The sequence below is a fragment of the Mus caroli genome, chromosome 5 (genome assembly GCF_900094665.2).
Source record: "Mus caroli chromosome 5, CAROLI_EIJ_v1.1, whole genome shotgun sequence".
Classification (NCBI taxonomy): Eukaryota; Metazoa; Chordata; class Mammalia; order Rodentia; family Muridae; genus Mus; species Mus caroli.
In genome coordinates, this window is record NC_034574.1 from 123,041,713 (window position 1) to 123,059,351 (window position 17,639).

A 17,639-nucleotide genomic window follows, 5' to 3' on the forward strand; every position below is an offset into this window, starting at 1 on the left:
CAGCACCCTTGGCTTGGTGGACCTGACACCTTGCTTCTGAGGGCACCAGGCATGCGTGTGGTGCACATGCACGTGTAGCAAAGACACACTAGTTTTCCTGTGAGCCACACTCTGTGATCTCATTCTCCTGAGGAAGTGATCAAGTGTAATATAGGAGCTTTTGGTCATTTCATGGCTTTGGTTTTGTTTCCTGGAGAGTCCTTCTGTGAAGATTTGCCTCTGCCTTGCATGTTGGCTCCCACTTTTAATCTCAGCACTTGGAAGGCAGAGGAGGGTGGTTTGTTTTTAAGTTCTAGTCTAGCCTGGTATACATAGGGAAGGAGTTCTAGACTGGGCTATAATAGAGATACCCTGACTCAAAAAACAAACAAGCAAAACAACAACAATAAAAAACAAAGGACTGGAGAGATGGCTCAGAGGTTAAGAGCACTGGCTGCTCTTCCAGAGGTCCTGAGTTCAATTCCCAGCAACCACATGGCTACTCACAACAGTCTGTAACTCCCATTCCAGGGCTTCTGACACCCTCACACAGATATGCAGGCAAAACATCAATGCACATAAAATTAAATAAACAAATGAATAAAATAGAAACAGTTGCTACTGGTTACTTTGTGTTAACTTACAGTTTGCCTTGTGTTAGCACTTACGGAGAAGGTGTTTTTTCTGTGTTTCAGTGAAGAGATTATAGTGTGAAATGTGTCTTTATCTTCACTCATCTTTCCCAGAATATGAAGGCCCTCCTGTACCTTACAGAGATTTTGCTGAGCATTTCGTTCGTATGTATTTATTTAGTTTTGAGACGAAGTCTCATGTAACCTACGCTGGCCTTAAACTCCTGATTTTCCTGCCTCCCCCTCCAAATGCTTAATCACAGGGTGTATAGCAGTGGTTTACACTGTGCTGGGCTACTCTGCCCACTGAGCGACGTTGCTAGCACCCTCTTCAACTGGTATAAACCAAATAGTAGTTTGAGCTATCTGGTTACTTTAGAAACCAGAAGGATATGGCTAAAAGGAAGAGACTCATCCAAACAAGCTTTAGTTCTTGAGGAAGTTGGGAGGAAGTAGCACAGACTTGGTTCTAAAATTAGAAGCAATGTGTCCTCACTATACACAGAAGCTGAAAAAGTCAGCATGGTGGGAGCAGATTGCAGAACAGTGCCTCCAGGTACTGGGCAGCAAGACAGAGGGGTGAGGAAAGGAGGGCCAGCCAGGTACAAGGTTAAACCTCCAGTGCTGTGTGTGTGTGTGTGTGTGTGTGTGTGTGTGTGTGTGTGTGTGTGCATCTGTGTCTGCGTCTGCGTGGCAGAATGTGTATATGCTTGCAGATGCCCATGGAGGTCAGCAGAGGGTGTGGGGGACTCAGAAGCTATAGCTCTAGGCTGTTGTGAGTGGCCTGATGTGAATGCTAGAACTTATTCCTGGTCCTCTGGAAGTGCAGCAGGTCCTCCTAACTAACCTCTGGGTCATCTCTCCAGCATTTCTGATGTCCTTAAGCACAGTAGGAAAACTAAGGTTGTTGACACATGACACATGGTGGATTTCAAAGTAATGAGTGGGAAGGAATTTGAATATTCCTGCTATAGCACATTGGCAAGTCTAGGATCGTATGCCTTGGTCCAATCTTGTATAGAAGTATCGCTATACCCATGAATGTGGAGATACTAGAGGGCAATCGACGTTTTTTAAAGTGAAAAAAAATGAGTATTTTAAAAATCAACTCAAAAAGGATCCAAAACGTACATGTTACAGCTATTAAAATCTAAAAAGACCTTGTCATGAAAACATTAACACTAGTAGTAGTAGCAATAGTAATAAATAGTAATGATGAGGGTGGTGATGTGAAATAGAGTGCTCACAGACTGTCTGTGCATACTGTGATGTGTAAAGATCATCAACAGGAGATCTCTCTCGGGCTGGAGAGATGGCTCAGCGGGTAAGAGCACTGACTGCTCTTCCGAAGGTCCTGAGTTCAAATCCCAGCAACCACGTGGTGGCTCACAGCCATCTGTAATGAGATCTGATGCCCTCTTCTGGTGTGTCTGAAGACAGCTACAGTGTACCTACATATAATAAATAAATAAATCTTTAAAAAAATAGTAGATTTCTCTTTCTTGCAGAATATGTGTGATTTTTAAGTTCTTATAGAGTCGGCTCAGTGCAGGGAGTGTGTTTGAGGGACTTGTTCAGGTTTGGTGGTGTTCTCAAACTCTTCAGCTGCTTACCAACCTATTGTCTGTTGATTCCAGGATTTAAGCATCGAGGAACAGTCAGAGTGTACTCAGGACTTTTACCAAAATGTGGCTGAAAGAATGCAGACCCGTGGGAAAGGTAATATGTTGTCAGCCAGCTGTTGTGAGGCAGCCAGTTGGAGCTCAAACTGCCCTCGCCTCCTCTGATTGGCCTGGCTGGTGCCAAAGTACTGTGCTGACATTGACATCCGCCTCATACCCAGCAGTGCCCTTGCATGACCTGGGCAATTGGGTTGTTCTTTGAATAATATAATTCCTGTATTGTGAGTATAGTGGGGAAGATCAGAGAGGCTCAGGAGGGTTTCTGTATGAATCCCTACCTTGGAATTGCCATTTGGTGAGTCACTGTTCACAATGACATAAACCTGAGGGAGGGGAGTTGGAGCAGAAAAAAATGAGACTCACCCACTTCAAGCTGTGGGTTTGCTCTGTAGAGCTCCTCTGGCCTTCTGTTGACGCTATACTTGAGGGTATGTCTGAGCTATGCTTGATGTCCTCATGCGTGCTTCAGAGAGAACATGGTGGCTTTGTGGGAAGCTGCAGAGGAAAGGACGTTTGCCAGCACTTGGCACCCTTGGGAATTGCAAGTGTTTTACCAGTGTAGCAATAGAGAGGGACCCACAGAAGTCTTCCTACTTGGCAGGGCATATACCTGCTAGATTCCAGCGAACCAGTTTAGCAAAAAGGTGGGAATGCTGTACAATTTCTAGATTAGAAAGTTGTAATTTCTTTTATTGTGTTTTTGTTTTTTTGTTTTGTCTTGTTTTTGTTTTTGTTTTTTGAGACAGAGTCTCACATAGCTCAGGCTGGCCTCTAAAAGACTTTGTGTTCCTAAGCCTCCTGCCTCTACCGCCCAAGTGCTAAGAAGACAGACATGCACCACCATGCCTGCTTTATATGGTGCTGGGGTTGGACCCCAGGGCTTCATGCATGCTGGGGCACATCCCCAGCCCAAATAGTTACGAATTTATAAAGAGGGTTTTTAATGTTTCTTTACTAGGTGTGTTTATAGCAATTTTTCTTTTTTTAAGGAAAACGCTTTGCAGTCCTGGTACTTTCTTTCGTTGTATACATTAGGCCATAAATTCATATGGAATGGGCTCCAACAGCTCAGGCTCTTTTCCGTTAGTCCTCACAAAGTGTGCTTCTCTGGGTGGCGCAGGCTGGTGCTTCAGCTGCACCCAGGTGCTCTTCTCTTTGGCTTCCTTTTTCTTCTGGTCGTTCTCCTTCACCTGCTTCAGGAAGCTGTCTCTGCTCTTCGAGTGCTTGATGTGCTCAATCCGCATGTTGATCCTCTTGGCCAGAATTTTGCCCTTAACCTGCTTGTTTACAATGATGCCCACGACATGCTGGGTGACATTGTAGACTCTTCCGGTTTTGCTGTGGTAGCACTTATGGGGCATTCCTTTTTGAACAGTGCCCATTGATGTCTACAATATCACCCTTCTTGTAGATTCACATGTGTGTGGCCAAAGGAACAATGCCATGTTTTCCTAAAAGGCCTAAAGAACATGTACCGGGTGCCTCTCCTCTTTCCCTTTGTGTTCGTCATTTTGGCGAGTTACTGGAAGATGGCTGCGGACAGCAATTTTTTTCTGTATGGAAAATACAGAAATAGTATTGTTTTGAAATCCTTCTCTTGAGCTGCTATACCCCTTTGTGTATTCCAGTGCCTCCAGAGAAAGTGGAGAAGATAATGGATCAGATCGAAAAGCACATCATGACGCGTCTCTATAAGTTTGTGTTCTGCCCAGAGACTACTGATGATGAGAAGAAAGATCTCGCCATTCAAAAAAGAATCAGGTGATCGCAGTGTCTGCTTTATCTCTACAACCTAGAACGGAATGATAGCATGTGGCTAAGTGCGTATGAGCTTCCAGCCTGGGGCAGTAGCAGCAGGAGCATCTCAGCCAGGCTTAGGATAATCAGCTTTTCTGTCTGGCTGGAGAGAGGACCCATGTTGGCTGTGTGAGATCATTCTAGGTCCCTAAAAGCTTCAAGGAATCTGCTGCCTTGTCAGCAGAAAACTGTGTCTGTCAGTCTCAAGGCGGTGGAGGACGTGTGTCTTTCTTCCTCTGTAGGCATGGCTTTGGCAGTTTGTACTGACCCCTTCTCAGGGACCTCACGGGGTGTACCCAGACTTCGCAGTTCAGCAGCAGTGGAATGCTTAGAGACAAGCCTGTAGTAGTTATTTTTTCACTGTTGTGGAAAAATACTTGCCAGGAACAACTGAAGTGAAGAGATTGGTTTTGGCTTGTAGTCTAGGAGGGATACCCCACCATGGTGGGGAAGGCAGAGCTATGGCAGGAACATGGAGCTGGGGCTCCCTCTGACTCCTTGCATCAGGAGGCCTCTCCTCCTTTACTTCATGTGTACAGGAATGTGCCTGAGTACATGGTATGTGCACCACGTGCATACGGGAACCCATGGAGGTCAGAAGCATTGGGTCCCCTGAGTCTGGAGTTGCCTATGGTTGTGAGCATCCCGTGTGGGTGCTGGGAACCAAACCTAGGACCTGTGCAAGAGCAGACAATGCTCTTAAGTTCTGAGCCATCTCTCCAGCACTCTTTCCCTTGTTTTTTTTTTTTTTTTTTTTGAGACAGAGTCTCATGTAGCTGAGGCTAGCCTCGATCCCCTGATCTTCTTACTTCTGCTTCCCAGCTGCTGGGATTACAGGTCTGCCCACCATGCTTCTCTCTCTTTTACTCAGCTTGAGTCCCCAGCCCATGGATGGTGCCACTGAAGTTTAGGACAGCTCTTATCCCCCTAGTTAATCTCCTAAAGCCTTCACCGCTGAATCCAGGGTGTCCTCTAGGCCATTCTAAGTTGAGTCAACTTATCAATGAAGCTTAGCCCTCACAGCACCCAAGTGTGAGTTTCTTGGCTGAGGAACCCCAAATGAGGTCTCAGGTAAGTACATGGAGATGCGGCACCAGAAAATAGGGTTGACGCCTGGCAGATAGATGCAAAATAGAGTCCAAGGCTGAGGGGTAGGTTCAGAGCAGTAACCCTGCCCATGGAGAACTCAGCAGCAGAGACCAGCATAGTCAGGGTGAGCCAGGAAGTGACTGAGGTTATGGGGACATAGCTCTTCCTCTTCAGGGACTCTAGTGTCTTGGACATGGAAGGCAGGGTGTCACAGTGCAGGACTAGCTGTGGACTGTGAGGACAGCAGGTATGGGTTCTCAGCCTTCACAGGAGAATCTCCTTTGAGACAGGACACTCTGCCCTCTGTCCTCTGCTGTGATAGGCACAGAAGCCATGGCATTCAGGGAAGAGTCATATGCTTGAACTTGGGATTGCCTAATAAGTCAGTGCTACCCTTGTTTTGATTGGACGAACAACAAGATTAGTGTCTACCCTCTTCCTGACCACTCCTGTCTCTGCAGGGCCCTGCACTGGGTAACGCCTCAGATGCTCTGTGTCCCTGTCAATGAGGAAATCCCTGAAGTGTCCGACATGGTGGTGAAAGCGATCACAGGTCAGTGTGGCTGAGAGCTTTACATCTTACTGTTCTCCATAGCTTACCATGATGCTGCAGTATAACCCATAGGGAAGCCCTTAGAATCCTGCCCTCCTTTCCTCCTCTCCCTCTTTCTTCCTTCCTTTTGCTCTTTCAATTAAGACAGGATCTCACTATGTAACCCTGGCTAGCCTGGAACGTGCTATGCAAGACCAGGCTAGCTTCAGACTCAAGTGATGCCTGGGCCTCTGCTTCCTGAGTGCTGGGTGCTGCACACTGCAGCAAGTAAGTTCCTCCCCCTTCTTGTTTTGTGATGGAGTTCTCTCCTTTCCACTTGAACTGCTTTTGATATCTAAAAAAATTATTGATTGGTTGATATATAATGTGCAATGGTGTTTTGTCTATGTGTATTTCTGTGCAACTGGAGTTACAGACAGTTGTAAGGTGCTGGGAATTGAACCTGGGTCCTCTAGAAGAGGAGCCAGTACTCTTGACTTCTGAGCCACCTCTCTGGTCCCATTCTTCTGATATTTTCTGTTTGTTTGTTTGTTTGTTTGTTTTGTTTTGTTTTTCGAGACAGGGTTTCTCTGTGTAGCCCTGGCTGTTCTGGAACTCACTCTATAGACCAGGCTGGCCTCGAACTCCAAAATCTGCCTGCCTCTGCCTCCCGAGTGCTGTGATTTAAAGGCGTGCTCCACCACCGCTCGGCTCTGATATTTTCTTTAAAGTAACATGTCCCTTCCCCCACCTCTGTCGGTCTTTCTGTCTTTCTTTGGGGCTATGAGGACAAAGAACAACTTGTGGGAATCAGTTTTCTCTTTCTACAGTGTGTTTCATGGGGACTGAACTCACAGGCATCAGCAAGTACTGTTATATACCGAGCCATGGTGCTGGCCGGAAGTGTCAGGCTTTGATCATTGAGATGACAAACACAGCTAGAACTGACAGTGACTGCTACCACTCTTCTCCACTCGAGGCCTTTCTGTCTGTAACCATATCTATCCCCTCCCGAGAAGCGGTATGCACAGCGAAGACTTTCTAAACTGAGTATAGAGCTTTGTTAGAAGAGGCTGGGGGTGGACCTCAGCCTACAGAGCCCTGTGTCCCATCCACTATGTGGTTGTACACCCACCATTTCAGCACTTGAGAGGTCAAGGTCATCTTTGCTGCTTAAGGAATTTGGGGCTAGCCCTGGGCTATAAATATAAGCTCCAGTTGAACAAATAAAAACACAGAAAGCAAGTGAACAATAAGAAGTGGTGTGACACTTCTAAAGCTGTGTTCTCCTTTCCCATGGCCCGGTGCCTCCTCTTCACAGACATCATTGAGATGGACTCAAAGCGTGTGCCTCGGGACAAGCTGGCCTGCATCACCAGGTGCAGCAAGCACATCTTCAATGCCATCAAGATCACCAAGAATGAACCAGCCTCTGCCGATGACTTCCTGCCCACCCTGATCTACATCGTCCTGAAGGGCAACCCCCCTCGCCTGCAGTCCAACATCCAGTACATCACTCGCTTCTGCAACCCCAGCCGGCTCATGACGGGCGAGGATGGCTACTACTTCACCAACCTGGTAAAATGGGACTCCCAAAGGCAGGGAGAGGACCCAGGAGGGAGGTGAGAGGTTGGTCTTGGACCCTCTGACAGCTCAGAGCTCCTGAGGATGTGTGCCTCTCAGAGTGGAGGGGACCACAGTCTTCAGAGAAGCAGGGAAGGAGAGCTGTGAAGCTGGGCCGGTGCATATCAGCAGCTGAGAGGATGGGATGGGCAGGTCAAAAGCGCTGGGTTACATTGTGAGTCCCTGTGGTAAAGAGGACAGCCAGGCCTGGTGCCCATGCCTATAGTCTCTAGAAGCAGAGGTACCAGGAACCAGAAGACTAGGAATTCAAGATCATGCTTGGCTACTTAGTAAGTTTATGGCTAGCCTAGGCTACTAATTATCTCTGAGACAGGACAGAAGATATATAGCTTGTGACAGAGCACTTGCCCAGCATGTATGAGGCCCCTTGTTCAATCCTCAGACCTAGGAATGGGGAAAGATTGAAAACTCTGCCTGAATTCTTGCAGCCTTTCTGCTGACCGCCATGCTGTTCTCTTTTCTCTGCAGTGCTGTGCTGTGGCTTTCATTGAGAAATTAGACGCCCAGTCTTTGAATTTAAGTCAGGAGGATTTTGACCGGTACATGTCTGGCCAGACATCCCCCAGGAAGCAGGAGTCTGAGAGCTGGCCCCCGGAGGCCTGCTTAGGTGTGAAGCAAATGTATAAGAACTTGGACCTCCTGTCTCAGTTGAATGAACGGCAAGAAAGGATCATGAACGAAGCCAAGAAACTTGAAAAAGACTTAATAGACTGGACAGACGGGATTGCCAAGGAAGTTCAAGACATTGTTGAGAAATACCCACTGGAGATTAAGCCCCCGAACCAACCCTTAGCAGCCATCGACTCTGAGAATGTGGAGAACGACAAGCTCCCTCCCCCTCTGCAGCCTCAGGTGTACGCAGGGTGATGGCTCTGTTTATTTGGGGCTGATTTCTGGGAGCTGCTGTGTTCCACTGTTCAGGTCCGGAATATGAACTGATTGCTTAAAATTTCAAAGTATTTTTAAGGTACAGATTTAGGAATTGGTTATTTTCTTTTTTCTTTTCCTAGCTGGGGAAGCTTAGTAAATAATAATGTACTATTTATTTGAGCTGGTGGAGTAGGTTTGTGTGAATTCTGTGTCGTTCTTTTATGTCCTCCCTGATTTCCCATGGGCTTCCTCTGTGTAGACACTGTTGTTGGTTTTGGGTAAACACTGCCTTTTAAAGGATAAAACAGATGCTATAAAGTCTATGTTGAAATGAATTCTATGTTCCCACACTCTCCCAGTGTGAAATAATTTTGTAATTGTAAAGATAGAAGATAATGTTAATAAGTAAATATGTAAAATTGTAAATATGTAAAAAAAACACATAGGGCTGGGGAGGGGTGTCTCGGCGTGCATGGCATTTCATGAGCTGATTTTTTTTTTTTTTTAGGTGAAAATGAAACAAACAAAATGAATGTTTGCCTTTAGCGCCATTTTATATGGTTTGTCCCACTAAAAAGAATCTAAAGAATTTGAGCTTTAACAGGACATAGGCACTAACTGCCCTAACTCGAGGTTCTTTCTGGCACATGTGAAGAAGTTGTAACGCCAACTTTTAGGTCACATACAGAATTATTCTGGGACCCTGGGGCGGTGGCTCAGTCAGTAAAGTGCTCTCCACACCGATGTGAGGACCTGAGCTCCCTGTCCGGCCCCGGGTGAAAAGCCGGGCATGGTGACACTCACTTGGGACAGCTCTGCTGGGAGCCAGAGATGGCCAGGTTCCTGGGGCAGGGGGCATCGCTGTCAGTGAGACACCCCGTGTAAGCAAACAAATCAAGATGGACGGCTCCTGAGAAATGACAGCCAAGGATGCTCTCTGGCCTCCACATGGCCACATATGTGCCTGTGTACCTCTACATACATGTGTAGCACACACACATGAACACACAGTTGCTGATTAGTACAGTTGACTTGGAACTGTGCTTGCAGCTTCCTTTCCCTGTTTATCCAATAAACTTCCCCCACAGTGCTGTGGGGCTATTGCCTTTTTTATCTGATTGGTTTTGTTTTGTTCCTGGGTCTTTAGGGACGGGCTGTTGCTGCGTAACCCAGGTAGCCCTCAAACTTGAGATCTTCCTACCTCAGCCTCCCTCCCTCCCGATGTTGGGATTTGGGGTCTGTTACCACCACGCTCCGCTTCTTCAGACAAATCATCCCAGAATTCTGTGATACAAAGATGTGCTCTTGGATGGGAGTTGGAAGGAATGAATGAGGCTTATGGAAGTTGATGGGGGAACTTCTCAAAGTGTGAAGCAAGTAGATGCCTTGTGCTCTTCATAGTCTGCTCTAACCTTACCAACAGGCAACAGAGTCAGCAGGTCACATAGACATCTCTCAGAACTTTCAACCTCAGAATTGACCATTGGGGCCTAAGATTTTCCTGTTATGGCAAGACTGCCTTGTACATTGTGGGATATTGAGTAGGATTTCTGCTTTCTGTACTCAGACACCAGCAGCCCCACCCCCGCCCCATGTTTGTGGGAACATGGTCTCCATTCATGTGTGGTGGCATGTGCTTATTATCCTGGTACTCAGGAGGTGGAGGCCAGAGGATCAGGAGTTCAGATCATCCTCAGACACATAGTGAGGTTGAGGTAAGCCTGGGCTGTAGAGATCCTGTCTCAAAGAGAGAAAGAAAAACTAAACCTGCCTCTGGACAGTATCTCATGTCTCCTAGGAGACAGAGCTAGCCTCTGCTAAAAATCACTGGTCTCTTGTCAGCAAGGGGGTTATGCACCTAGTAGTTAATATGCTATAACCAAAGAATATTGCATTGATTATATAGTGTAATGTTAACTTGATGTCTCCTTCCGTGAGGCCCTGCGGTGGGGAATCTTCTCCAATCCCTGTGGAGTTTCTTAGACCACAGATGGATGACACTTCCAATGGTTATCAGCACCTTTGTGAAATTAGTAGTTCCTCAGGACACCATTCTTCAACAGGGTCGTGGCATTCAAGTAGCTGAGAAAGACTTTCTTCCTTTCCCAGAATATTTTCCTAAATGCTTACTACAAATATGCAGTATGATAATTTGGGAATAGAAGTAGGTCAAGAATGTAACTTTTAAAAAGTATTTTGTTTTTAATCATGTGTATGTCTCTGTGTATGCATGTGTGTGAGTGCAGGTACTTACGGAGGCCAGTAGAGGGCGTCAGATCCCCTGGTCCTAGAGTTACAGGCAGCTGTAGTGAGCTACTTGGTATAGTTGCTGAGAACCAAACTCAGCTCCTCTAGAACAATATGCACTGGTAACTTTTGAGTCATCTCTTCAGCATGAAGTATAAAACTTTAATGCTTTATTTAAGCTGATATTAACTATACCAAATTGGACACATCAGTAGTCACTAATGACATAGAGTATTTGAATCAGCTGTTGCCTAAGTTCACACAGAAAGCAGTGGATGACAGTCAGGTGCCAGTGAATTGGCTGAGGAGATGGCTCAGGAGGTAAAATAACAAGCTTTGCATGTCTGAGGCCCCGGGTTTGTTCCCCAGAACCCGTGTTAAATCCTGGTGGCAACATCCTTGTAATCTCAGCTCTGAGGAAGTGGAGAAAGGAGGGTCTCGGGGCTCACTGGCCGGCTAGCCTAGTGTGCTTGGAGGGTTCCGGGCCAGTGAGAGACACTTATCTTCAAAAAACCAGGTGAGTAGCATTTATTCAGAGGAACTCCTTCCAGGTTGACCTCTGGCTTTCACACCCATGTATAACCAACCAGTCAGGATCTTCTTTCTGAATAACGTGGCCTGGGGGTATATAGCTCAGTGGTAGAGTAACGTAGGCCCAGGTGATTACAGTAGCTGGCATACTTTCCTTTTCTTTATTTTCTCTACTTTCTAGCTGCTAATCCAGGTCCACATAGGCTACATTTTCCTGGAAACATTCACTTCTTTTAGTTGTATGCTAAGTAGAATAATCATATCAAGGCTGGCAGGGTAGAGGCCGAGGAACAAGGGTTCAAGGTCTAAGCCCCAGCACTGTATAAACAGAGAAAAATAGTTCAGAGTCAGCCTTGGTTCTAGGAGTTCGAGGCCAGCCTAGGCTACATAACATCTAATATCAAAAACCAAAACAAAACAAAAAACAAAGAAGTAACCTGTCAGCTCACAAAGGCTGACCTGTGAGTTTCTGTGGCTATGTCCCTGGTCATAGATATTGGTCTCATTGGCTTGAGATCATGGTCTCATGCCTCAGGTAGAGGCTTATTATTTCAGCATCAGGACAGTGGCCAGAGATTCTGTTTTCTGAACAAGAAAGTGTGGTATTGCTGGGCATGGTGGTGCAAGCCAGAACTGCGGAGGCTGAGGCAGGTGGATCTCTGAGTTTGAGGCCAGCCTAGTCTCCAGAGTTCTAGAACAGCCAGGACTACACACGACAGAAACACTCTCTTGTTTTTTTGAAGAAACACCGTCTCAGGAAAAAAAAAAAAAAAAGAAAGAAAGAAAGAAAGTCTGGCATTTATATACTGTGAATGTGATTTGAATCAAGTGTTGGGAAAGATGTCCATATCAATAAAGTTTCATGATCCATCCTTCCAAGTAAGTTGACATTTGGTTCCCTACTACAAGAAGAATACATAAGGGCTGGAGGGATGGCTCAGAGGTTAAGAGCACTGACTCTTGTTCCAGAGGTCCTTGAGTTCAATTTCCAGCAACCATCTGTAACAGGATCTGGCGCCCTCTTCTGGTGGGTCTAACAAGAGCTACAGTGTTCCCAAATAAATAAATCTTAAAAAAGAAGAAGGATAAGAAGAATACATATAATTACTAATATTTTTGTCACTGTGATGATGGTTGGGAGCTTTAAAAGAGCTGTCGAAGACTGGTAATTAGTTTTATGTTGCTGTGACAGAAGACCCAACTTAGCAGCTCATGGGAGGGAAGGTTTATCCTGGCTGCTTGGTTCAGACCGTCTAAGTCCGTCATGGCAACTGGAACATAGAATGGAACTCCTTACAAGGTGGCAAGCCAGGAGCAGCTGCCGGAATGCTAACCGCTGACCTGTAATCTCCAAAGCTGTCTCCTACCCACCATTGCCTCAGCCAGGGAATGAGTGTTCACACACATGAGTTGTTGACATGTTATACCCCCACCCCCATCCCCATCTCTTTTGGCAGGTACCAAAGACTTCCTTCTCTCTCTGCACCTTGCTGCTACGTGACTAGAACTATTAGAGCACTTTTGGAGTGTCTTATAGGTAGGTCCACTGGAGAGGTACCCCAGTGGTCACACCCACTGCTCCCACTGAGCTAGAAAAAAGCCAGAAAGTTCACTGCCCCAACTCCATAGTAGCTGTTAGCGTTACCTCTTCAGAAAGGGGGCAGGGGTGTTGAAAATGGGCTAAGATTTGACTAGGCAACTTAGAGCAAAAAGATCCAAAAGAAGAGTAACCAGTTTCTCTCTTGACTAAAAGCCAGATTCTCTTGGTGGTGGCAGCCTTCCCAGGGGCCAGAGCTGCCAAAAGTGTTTGGGGACTCTGATCTTTGATATGGTTCTTCAGTGTTTCTAGAGGCATGTTGTAATTCCTTCCTGGGAGGAAAGGTAAGCTCTACCTACCTCTAAGGTCTCAATGACAAGCCAAGGCACAATTCCAGCAAAGTCCAGTGTTGCCAGTGAACTTAGTGGGCTTCCTTACAGGAAAGTGCGGGGTTAGTTACAGGGTGTGGACACTCCTCCCATCACCAGTCACACCTGGAAAGCCTTATCCAGTAAGGATGGGGGCTCCCATAACCACAAAGATGTAGCCCCAACCTAACACCTCATGTGGGGAACTGAAGAAAGCCCTGAGTGACTGTGTATACAAGTTGATGATGGGAATTTGGCAAAGCCTCCCCTTTAGTGTGAATGTGGACAGTGTGCAAAGATGAATACTTGTGAAGGACCGGTTAGGCTCATAGCAGCTGCATCTTCACTCTCCCAGATGTTTCCGGCTGAAGACTGACTATAGACACCTGAGACTAGCTAAAGCCGCCTCCTGTTCTGTCCACGATGAAGGGGCTGAGGTTGTGAGTTGTTGCTGTAGTTGAGACCACTCCGTCAGAGTGCCCAAGGCTCACCTGACTCCAGCTTTTTTTGTACCCGCATGGGTCTTAGCTTTTCTTCCTTGCCTGTTTGTTCCTAGCCAAGCCCCAGCTACATTGAATGCTGCCCGCTCTGTTCTTCCCCAATGTGTGCATGTGTGTGGATTTGTGCATGTGTGCATGCGAGCATTCGTGTGTGCCTCCTGACTTCAGCTTTTCTGTACTTGTGTCCATCCTCTGTTCATTCCCTCATCGTTCCTGGTTAAGGTCAAGTGTCAGCTGAGCTGAATGCTACACCCTCTGTTCTTCCCTGGTGTGAGTGAGTGTGTGTGTGTTTGTGTGTGTTAGGGTGGGGTGTAAACTTACAAGCCCATCTGGAGTGTTATTTCCCAAGGGCGGGGCACAGCTGAATTCTTAAACACGGCAAGTTGCTAGGCTCTGAGGACAGTCATAACAGGTTAGCTCTTCCGAGGAGGAAACGTTACAATAGTAGGTGAGGCTTGTTAAAACGAAACTTCTGGTCTAGAGAACATAATCTCCAGCCTGGGTGGACCTAACATTCCAGATGGGCCTGGTCAATTACCTGGCCAAGGGGCCACCCCGCAGAAGTCAGGCTTACCTTAAGCCATGCTAAAGAGAGGTATGGAGGTATGATTTCTTTGTCTTAGGGCCCTTTTCCAGAGACTCATTGAGCCCACTCTTTTAAAACAGCCCCAGTCACTTACCATAATAGCAAATTCTGTTTATAAAACTTGGAAAGTCTGTATATGCTGATCAGGTTTAAAGTAAAAAAAAAAATGTATATTGGAATTGTGAGGGTTTTATTTATTCCTATCAAAGGTAGTTAGCTTGCTGAAGGCCAGTATTCCATACACCATCTTGCTTTTTGGCTGGTTGGTTTTGTTTTGTGTTTTTGAGGCTGTGGCTGTCCTGAAGCTCACTCCATAGTGAGACCAGGCTAGCCTTGAACTCACAGAGATCTCTGCCTGCCTTTGTCTCCAGAGTGCTGGGATTAAAGGCATGCAAAGCAAAACGTACCAGGGTATCCGAGGAAATTGCACGCACAGATGAAGGTAAAAAATGCATGATGGGGTGGGGGTGGGGGCGGGGACATCCTTTTAGAGATGGGGGAGGAAGAACTATCAGAGGGCAGACTGGGACGGGGATAATGACCGGACTGTAAAAAAAGATATAATAATAATAATAATAATTAATAATAATAATAAGTGCATGGTGGTGCTTGGGTTTTGCTGGAGGTTGGATGAGGGTGAAATGTGCTTCTGGCTTGAAGTGAATGCAAGGTCTGGATCCATAGTTCCACAGGTGTCCATGGTCACCTCACACAGCTTTCAGCCAGCTCTGATTGGGTGACTGTACCAACCTGCCTGTTCGTGAAAAGGACCTAACCCAGGACACCACCCAGAGAGGTTACCAGGGTGCAGCGGACAGATTTTGAACTTTGAGTTTCAGAGTGTGAAGAACCCCCATTAAGTGGGAATTGGCCTGGGGTTGGCTATCCCGTGCAAGAAGTCCCTCCCTTCGGTTTTGCCAACACCCTTGTCTGAGGAAGAGACACATTCTGTACCTTCAGAGCACCCTGACTCTTGGCACAGGACAGAAGGAAGCAGCCTGTATAGCAGGCTTTCCAGCTCAAGGAAGATGCTCCATGCTATGTCTTAAGGCTTTTCTGTTTATATGTTATATAGCCTCTTCTTCGAAGGAGACTCATGTCTAAGGGCACTCTGACCCTCTGAGGACAGCCAGAAGTGATCTTTACAACAGACGATCTTGTGGGTAAGATGGCTTTTCTGTTCCCATGCGTTTTTTTTTTTCCTCTTCCTGTACTTCCTTATCTTTGTTTTCCCTGATAATAATCAATTAAACATCCCATTTTTTTTCATAAGTCATTTCTGTCAGGGTTTGATGGCCACACAGTGTCTTTGTATGCAGTTGCCTCTAATAACAGCTCAGCATTGGGCTTGTTCTGAATCCCCAGAGATTCTCCCATGAGCCACCATGCTTGGCTTGGCTGGGTCCTGATGTCTGCTCCTTTGGCTCCACTGTCTCTAAGCCTGTTTTTCTTTGAGATGGAATATTCTGCCTCCCTCTCAAGACTCCTTTTATTCCCAGCTTGTTATTTACCCCGTCTCCAGATTTCCTTGCAACTTGGGAGTTAGTGACAGTGACATAAACAGGCTACCAAAAATGAACAAGATGATGTCATCCCATTCTGTTTTTTTTTTTTTTTCCTCTCTTTTAAGCCATTTTTCTGTGGTCTATATTTATCTTAGTTACTGTTCTGTTGCTGTGGAGAGACACCAGGACCAGGAAATCTCTTATAAAAGAAAGTCTTTAATTGGGGGCTTGCTTACAGTTTCAGAGGGTCAGTTCATGATCACCACGGAGGGAAGCAGACAGGCATGGTGCTGGAGCAGTAGCTGAGAGATTTACCTCCTGATCTATAGGCAGCAAGTAGGGAGAGATGAGACGATAGTGGGCCTGGCAGGGACTTTTGAAACCTCAAAATCACTCCCAGTGACACACCTCCTTCAACAAGGCCACACCTCCTAATCCTTCCCAAATAGTTCCTCTAACTGGGGACCAAACATTCAAGCATATGGGCCTATGGGGTCCATTTTCATTCAGTCCACTTCAATATTTGCTAGATTATAAGCACTAAATAAAAATAACAAGAACTGTTGTCAGTCAGCCCTTGTAAAGAGTACAGAAGATGCTCTGTCTTAAAAAACCTCTCAGTAGCTTCTCCAGCCTCCTAGGTTTAAGGCCTTCCTTACCTGAGTTCTGCTTGATGTCAGAAACATCGATTTGATCGAGTTTTACTGTGTATTTCTGCCTTTCTACCTGTTCCTTGCACTTACTCAAAACCAAAAGCATAGCAGTGGTAGCTCATTGTCTGGAATGAGAGCACACGCATGCTGTGCACACACAGACATACACATGCAGATGTCTTCTATTCGATTTCCCTGGAACTAACAAAGCCCTGTTGTTTAACAGCATGTACACTGATAATCTTTGCCCTAGTGGCATTTGGCCCTGAGGTTCTGGGGGAGACAAGCATCAGAGTTCCACTTACACATTCTATGGAGAAGCCACGATCCATTCTGGGTGAGGACTTTCCAGTGTAGCTGCTTTGAGGTCACTCACCCTTCTGACAGTAACCTCTTGCCTATGCTCTGTAAGTAAGCCAGATACATTTGCTGGCATTCCAGGGGGAACTTTGGTTTGTCACTGAGACCTTAGGAAAAGGGGATAAACATCGCATAGTCTTTACCTAAGGAGAAAATTCTCACAAATGTTCTCATGTCTCATGGCACACCTTTAATCCCAGCACTTATGGATCTTTGAGTTTGAGACCAGCTTGGATCACACAGTGAGTTTTAAGTCAGCCAGGGATGGATTGAAAGACCTTTATCTTTTTTTGTTTGTTGGTTGGTTTGTCTTTTTTTTTTTTCAAGACAGGCTTTGTTTAGCCCCAGCTTCCTGGAACTCATTCTGCAGACTAGGCTGGCCTCAAATGCAGAGATCTGCCTGCCTCTGACTCTTGAATGCTGGGATCAAAGGACAACCTCCCCACTGCCCAGCAACCCTGTCTTTAACGAACAACAACAAAAAAAAGTCAAGACCAGACAAATGGATAAGTGTAACTGATCTCCTTGCTTTTCAATAATCATGTACAAAGGTCAGTATTAATGTGGTTAGAGGGATTTAAAAGGGATAATATTTTGCTTCTTCTAAGGTCAGCTAGGTCCTAGGGGACTGAGACATGGCTTGAAATGAATTGTCCTGTTGTCCAGAGACGCGACAGACTCCCATCCAGTGGATCCTAGAGTCCCGTCTACAGAGAGGAGGGTGGTATTAGTGTGCTCAAACACCATGACTAAGATAGTTGGCTCCTCATTGGGCTCCAGAGAGAACAGGAAGCCAGCTCCTGCCATCCACGAGACCCCTGTGTCAAAACCAAAAACTCCAACAAAAATAAATGAAAATCGTGTCCTCTTTACTATCTCACGCCATACACACCAAGACCTGCAGAAGCACTTCAGGACGGAACCGAGCAAGCTCACTGCAGTCCGCGAATGCGAGTGATAAATTTCAGGCAGCTCCGTGTATACTTTGCCCATTTGCAAAACGAAGACAGTCTGCTTCTCCCCCCACCCCGACCCCTCCCGCCGCTCGCCCCGGAGCAATTCTGTCCCTGCTGCGCCGCCGTCGCGCGCGGGCGGGGTCAGAGGTCAGGGCGGCGTTAGTGGTGACG

At 46.3% G+C, this 17,639-nt stretch overlaps 1 protein-coding gene and 1 pseudogene across 3 annotated transcripts in view; one reads left to right on the top strand and one right to left on the bottom strand.

Annotated features, from left to right (window-relative positions):
* Window positions 1–9,343, top strand: part of Rabgef1 (RAB guanine nucleotide exchange factor 1) — a 41,911-nt gene extending 32,568 nt beyond the window's left edge. For 2 of the 3 annotated variants that reach the window (XM_021162460.2, XM_029477840.1), the window contains exons 5-9: window positions 2,249–2,330; window positions 3,922–4,054; window positions 5,641–5,732; window positions 7,033–7,289; window positions 7,824–9,321. In XM_021162460.2, the coding sequence (XP_021018119.1) occupies window positions 2,249–2,330; window positions 3,922–4,054; window positions 5,641–5,732; window positions 7,033–7,289; window positions 7,824–8,222 (963 nt within the window). In that variant the 3' untranslated portion in view covers window positions 8,223–9,321. Of the gene's footprint in view, window positions 1–2,248; window positions 2,331–3,921; window positions 4,055–5,640; window positions 5,733–7,032; window positions 7,290–7,823 lie in introns of all 3 variants that reach the window. The other variant, XM_021162461.1, reaches the window with a different exon arrangement.
* Window positions 3,325–3,809, bottom strand: LOC110294318 (annotated as a pseudogene).
* Window positions 9,344–17,639: the final 8,296 nt, after the last annotated feature.